This window comes from Monopterus albus, unplaced genomic scaffold, assembly GCF_001952655.1.
Source record: "Monopterus albus unplaced genomic scaffold, M_albus_1.0 scaffold147.1, whole genome shotgun sequence".
Taxonomy (NCBI): Eukaryota; Metazoa; Chordata; class Actinopteri; order Synbranchiformes; family Synbranchidae; genus Monopterus; species Monopterus albus.
The window spans coordinates 1146557-1153172 of NW_018128027.1; the positions used below are offsets into that span (position 1 = coordinate 1146557).

General features: G+C 40.0%; 1 protein-coding gene across 3 annotated transcripts in view; it reads right to left on the reverse strand.

The window, feature by feature from the left end:
• Positions 1 to 2379: 2379 nt before the first annotated feature.
• Positions 2380 to 6616, reverse strand: part of lgals8b (galectin 8b) — a 13648-nt gene continuing 9411 nt past the window's right edge. The window contains exons 6-9 of one of the 3 annotated variants that reach the window (XR_002276089.1): positions 4032 to 4120; positions 3728 to 3893; positions 3286 to 3604; positions 2380 to 3239 (exon numbers count right to left, since the gene is read on the reverse strand). Coding sequence is in view for 2 of the 3 variants with exons in the window: in XM_020614570.1 (XP_020470226.1) it covers positions 3455 to 3604; positions 3728 to 3893; positions 4032 to 4120 (405 nt within the window). In the remaining variant the exon portion in view is untranslated. The other 2 variants (XM_020614570.1, XM_020614571.1) reach the window with 2 other exon arrangements.

Consider the following 6616-nt stretch of genomic DNA (forward strand, 5'->3'; position numbering starts at 1 on the left):
ATTTTGTGAATACTGTGTCGAAGCTTCAACAAAGCCTCGATCAGCCATCACTACTTATACCTTACTTGACTATTTCCATTGTATGCTAGTTTACACTTCTACTTCACCACATTTCAGGTGTAAATACAGCTTTTCCTCCATTACATTTATTTTACTCACTTTGCAAATTTAGCCTCTACATACAAAACATTAAATATTTTTAAATTAGCTCCATCTAGACCAACTACAACATTCAACTGCCCCTGGCACATTACACATTAGTATTAACACTGTCATAACAGTAAAATATTAAAAATAATGTTTTGTTTGTATATTAGTGACAAATCTGATTTTTAACTATATTAGTAAAAGCTGTAGAAAGGTTCTTTGCTTTTATCTCCTGTACACTATTTATATTGCACTTTTTTGTATGCAGACTCAGAGATATACACAACATATTCCTATTTACCTGTACTGTCTGTACTTGTGTAAATGGCAAATCTGTTGAACTTCATAAAAGAATATGAGTATTTAAACCTATGTAGCAATATTTGTACATATAACAAAGTGGAAATTTGTGAGATGGCTGCATTTTTTTTTACTTATTTTCATTGAATTTTCTATTAGTGTAGCTATAAATGATTTACTTTGTAGGGGGAATTTACTTGGATAGGGGGGTTGAAGCAAATACAGCATGTAACATTTCTGACTAAAATTCATAAAACTAAAATTGAAGCCTGCTCTTTCCAGTGTACAGGTTCTTAGCAGTTAAATTATTTTTAATTACTTTTCGTGACTTGTGAAGCTAAGTGGGCCAGCACATCACAATGAAAAAGTATTATTTTAATTAATGTACCTCTCCATTCACTTTAAGGTTACAACAAAACCAAACAAACTTAAGAAAATGTAGCATTTAATGAGGACACTGTCATAGTCCCACTGACGAGTTACAGAAAAGAAACAATCTAGCAATAAATGGTTTACGAATGAAAGCTGTCCCAGGCAATCTATCAAACATATATATTGTTTCATCCTTGTGCTACGACACTGAAGTGTTGACTAAAGTGTTAGAAAAACCCAGTTCTTTTGTTGAAAGTGCAAGAAGAGAAGACAGAAGAGGACTGTATAAAATCAACAGAAAATTTAATCAGTCTGGTCTGTTAGGTATTTTTAGTCAGATAGATATTGGTTAGATACTTTCCATCCATCCATTTTCCTCCGCTTATCCGGGACCGGGTCGCAGGGGCAGCAGTCTAAGACTTCCCTCTCTCCAGACACTTCCTCCAGCTCCTCCGGGGGAATGCTGAGGCGTTCCCAGGCCAGCCGAGAGAATAGTCCCTCCAGCGTGTCCTGGGTCTTCCCCGGGGCCTCCTCCCGGTGGGACATGCCCGGAACACCTCCCTAGGAAGGCGCCCAGGAGGCATCCGAAACAGATGCCCGAGCCACCTCAGCTGGCTCCTCTCGATGTGGAGGAGCAGCGTTTTAGACCTGTAGTCAAAGGTTTTACCAAACTATGTTTACAGTTGCATAAAGTTTATTAAGCATTGATGAACTTTGCATATACTATTGAGGCACCGTATCATAGAAGGCGTGGGTGTAGATACATCTAGTCCTGAAGCATCTAGCCTATGTGATGGTAAGACTGGCACAGGCTACAACTAGCATTAGGCAACAAAAACACATAACTTTACCTAATATTTTGTGTAATATTTAGATAAAAACAAGTAAACATTACAAGACCCATAAGGTCATGTGTTAATTGCTGGTTCAGTTTAAAATATCCTTGAAAAAATTAAACTATGTAAATTTAAAGATAATGTACCTATAAATAAGAAAAAGGCTAATTAGCTACAAAGTAGTGACAATTTGTTCATTTTAATCCTTTGTCCTTTATCTATTTAATCCTAAAGTGATGGTTTGAAGAGCAGACTCACACTAAGGTTTCTTGCTCAGATCATTTGAAGGGATCCAGCCCTTGACTTCTTCTCTTACATTTTTACATATTCTCACTCTTTAACTGGGGCTGGGGAGGAATGGGGGTTTTATTAACTTTGGACTATTCTCTTTGTTTGCAGCTGACTGAACAGACCCTTTGGTTTTAGGGGGTGGGGGTCTTCTGAGCTATGGTGGTCTAGCCTTGGGAACGTCCTGGGCTTCTTTTAGAGCAGGTGGAGGCTTGAGCTCGGTTGGCTCAGTCTTCTTTGGAAGAGGTCTCCTTGGTGCCATGGTGGGGGGTCTCTGAGGAGGCTCTTTGTGGGGAGGCACTGGTGGTTTTGACAGGGACGAACTCTCCTGGCTGTAACCGTTAATGTGCTTAATCCATGGTACTAGCCCTGCCCTGTTTAGGGCATTGTTACATTTTATCAATGTGAATCATGAATCATTCTTGAGTTATCTGGTGGTATTCCAGATGCGGCATAAAGGTACCAGGTGTTTTATTTTTCTAAGGTTAATTTAAATCTTATACCACTGAAAATCACTTATTGTGTGAATAATGTATACATACTGAAAGCAATGCAAACTCTGGGTGAGAAACCAAGCCAGTCTTGACCTAGGCCGAGTAAGTGTCTGGACGGCTGACACATCTGGGTCTAGCCAGGCTTAGTAAGTTGATCTTGACCTTTCTGAAGAGGCTGTTCCCCACTGGCTGTGGACAAGTCAGGCTAAACTACTGTAAACTGAAGCACTGCCAACACTACTTAACAAAGATACTGTCATCTTAAAAAGATTATTCAGCTGTTTGTTTTTCATACATACAAAAACAATACAAATTTATATTATAAAACAAAATAACATTTTTGTCTGTCAGGTACAATTCACTCCCAGTAAAGGTTGCCCTAATGTTTGAGATATGGTTTACTACGATGACATGTCTACCAGCCACATCAATTTAAACATTTTTAGTGTAACACATATTATTTACCTTTTACAGAGCAATACAGAGGAACACAGGCTGTATACATAATCTTCACTTTCATTCATTGTTATATTTGATGTTTTTGGTGCTATTTACATACTTCCTGTTTCAATTATACATTGCACAAAGGGAATATCACAGCAGTGCACTAGCCACAGTAGAAGCAATGAACCAAAGTAAACCTGACTTGTAGTCGAAAACAGTCATGGTGGCTCACAGCCTGACTACTCATGCATCAGTCCTCTAGTTGGGGCTGGAAAGACTGGACTTTGTTTAGTCTGTGGTAGGACCCATCCATGGTCCATGGCCACCACAAATGCTAGACTATCTTAAAATCAGTGACCTGTGGTTGCCCACCACAAATGCTAGATTATCTTAAAATCAGTGACCTGTGGTTGCTCCAAGATGCAAGCTCCTCACCTGACATACAAACATGAAGTCAGCACAGGGTTTGCCATGTTCACTGTCCATCGTCTGGCTCGTTGTGCTAGGCTAATTTAGCAAGGACAACCAGAACACAGTCTGTAATATTGGCTTCTGTCAGTTTGGGGTCCTGAGTCACCACAGTTTCACATCAGTAAGCTCCAGGTCTCCCATGATCTCCAGCTGGTCAATGCTGCTCAGGTCCTGCACCCGATGTCTGAACTCAAACAAGTGTGAGCCATTCACTGCCAGCTTGAACTGATGGGGCTGACAGAGGATGAGAATCTGACAGAAAAACAACCAAATACACAGAGGAACCCATCATTACAGATCTCACAAACATGAGATGCAATTCAAGATCAACTTGTGTTTTGACATTAACTGACTGAAGGCATAGGTGGTTTGTACCTCAAAGTACTCGCCTGATGAGAAGGGAAAGAAGGGCAGCTCCCGCTCCTCCTGGCCCCAGGACTCACTCAGGTATGAGTTCCTGATGAACATGCCCGACTTCATGCGCGGGTTCAGATGGAGAGCGATGTTCTCAGTCCTGCTGTTGCGGAGGTTCACTGTGAAACTGGGAGAAACATGGACGACAGGTAAATCGTTTTAAAAACAAAGCTACTTGTTCTGATATAAGCAGCACAGCAGTAACAAGAAGAAAAGGTCATTCATATAGACAGCTTTGTCATTCTGAGATAAGTGTGAGGATTACCTGTGAGGATACATGCTGACCTGTCCTTTGATTGTGATGTGCTGCCCTGGGCTCAGTCCTTTGAGAATACTGCCTTTGTAAGGGAGGCTCTGAAATGAAACATTTGAACAGATGTTAACACAGTTTCTCTTGGAAATGGAAAAAATGCACAATATTTTCAGCAAACAGTGATGCATAGTTACTTCTTATGCCATAAATTGAACAAAAATAAAAAATAAAAACATTATTATGGCATGGTGCAAAAGTTTGGGCACCCTACACAATCAGTACTTAGTAACACCTCCTCTGGCAGATATCACAGCTTGCAAACACTTTTCATAGCCAGCTAAAAGTCTTTCAATTCTTGTACGTGGGATCTTCTCCCATTCTTCCTTGCAAAAGGCTTCTAGTTCTGTAATATTCTGTGGTCGTCTTGCATGCACAGCTCTTTTAAGATCTACCCACAAATTTCCAATGATGTTTAAATCAGGGGACTGTGATGGCCATTCCAAAACCTTCAGCCTGCGTCTCTTGAGGTATTCCATAGTGGATTTCGAGGTATGTTTAGGATCATTGTCCTGTTGTAGAAGCCATCCTCTTTTCAGCTTCAGCTTTTTTACAGATGGTGTGATGTTTGCTTCCAGAATTTGCTGGTATTTAGTGGAATCCATTCGTCCCTCCACCCGTGCAATGTTTCCTGTGCCACTGGCTGCAACACAACCCCAGAGCATGATAGATCCACCCCCATGCTTAATAGTTGGCAAGGTGTTCTTTTCATGAAATGCTGCTCCTTTTTTTCTCCAAACATGCCTTTGCTGATTGTGTCCAAAGAGTTCTATTTTAACTGCATCAGGCCACAGCACTTGTTTCCAAAACGCATCGGGCTTCTGTAGATGTCCTGTTGCATACTTCAGACGTTGGATTTTATGATGGGGACGCAGATAAGGTTTTCTTCTGCTGACTCTTCCATGAAGGCCTTGTCTGTGCAAGCATCGCTGCACAGTGGAACGGTGCACCACCACTCCTGAGTCTGCTAAATCTTCCTGCAGGTTTTTTGCAGTCAAATGGGGGTTTTGATTTGTCTTTCTGACCAGCATACGAGCAGTTCTGTCCGAGAGTTTTCTTGGTCTTCCAGATCTCATCTTGACCTCCACAGTTCCCCTGATCTGCCATCTCTTAATTACATTTCTTACTGTGGAAACTGCAAGCTGACAACGCTTTGCTATCTTCTTGTAGCCTTCTCCTGCATTGTGGGCATCAATAACTTTCATTTTCAGGGTCTTACACAGCTGCTTAGAGGAACCCATGGTTGCTGGGTGTCCGCAAGTGTGTGCACAAGGTTTGAAGAGTCAAAGTATTTGTACAGCTTTGAAATTGGCATTTACCAATGACAGCTGTTGCTGTGCATCAGATCTAACGAGCTGATTAAGGTCTGAAACCTTGTGAGAGACTTTGAGACTCTGGAACTCTTAGGGTGCCCAAACTTTTGCACCATGCCATAATAATGTTTTTATTTTTTATTTTTGTTCAATTTATGGCATAAGAAGTAACTATGCATCACTGTTTGCAGAAAATATTGTGCATTTTTTCCATTTCCAAGAGAAACTGTGTTAACATCTGTTCAAATAAAAAATCACCAAAATCTGTTATTTATCAAGGCGTGCCTAAACTTTTGCATAAGACTGTAAATGTAACCATAGTAACAACTAAACGCACATATTCCTAAAACTAAGTAAAATATCATTAGAATTACAACCCAAATTAAAATAGCCCATTATTAAAAATGACCTATTTAAATGGCTTGTGATTTAAGGTGCCCGGTAAATTAACCAGAAACTCCAGGTTGACAGCAACCACTGCCCTATGACCGGGCCAAGAATGCCTCTGCCTTCTTGTTTATTTTAATATGTTGCAGTCACATTTCAAGTAATTCATATGAAAAGTGCAAAGATTACAACAACATCTAATGTGTGCTATGGTGTACAACATATCACATTTCACATAGAAACTGTTTTCTTCTCAGATTTCTGTAATTTATATCAGAACGTGCCAAAAAAGATGGGTTCAGCCACAGTCTGTTGTAAATCATGCTTGATTACAAATTATAAAGCATACTTAAGACGTTCCTTTTTGATAAAGCTTATAGTTAGGGCTGGATCAGGTGACCCTGATGATCACAGCATCTTACTGCAGAGACTTGAACATGTTATTGGGATTAAAGGAACTGCGCTAAGTTGGTTAAAATCTTATTTATCAGAAAGATTTCAATTTGTTCATGTTAATGACGAATGTTCTACACAAACTGAAGTTAGTCACGGCGTTCCATGGGGCTCTGTGTTAGGTCCAATTCTCTTCACTTTATACATGCTCCCTTTAGGCAATATTATCAGGAAGCACAACATAAATTTCCATTGCTAGGCAGATGATACTCAGTTATATTTATCTATGAAGCCAAATGAATCAGGTCAGCTGGTCAAACTTCAAGCATGTCTTAAAGACATAAAGGCCTGGATGACCTGCAACTTCTTACTTCTAAACTCTGACAAAACTGAAGTTATTGTGCTTGGGCCTGAAAACCTTAGAAATCTGCTGTCTAACCATATAGT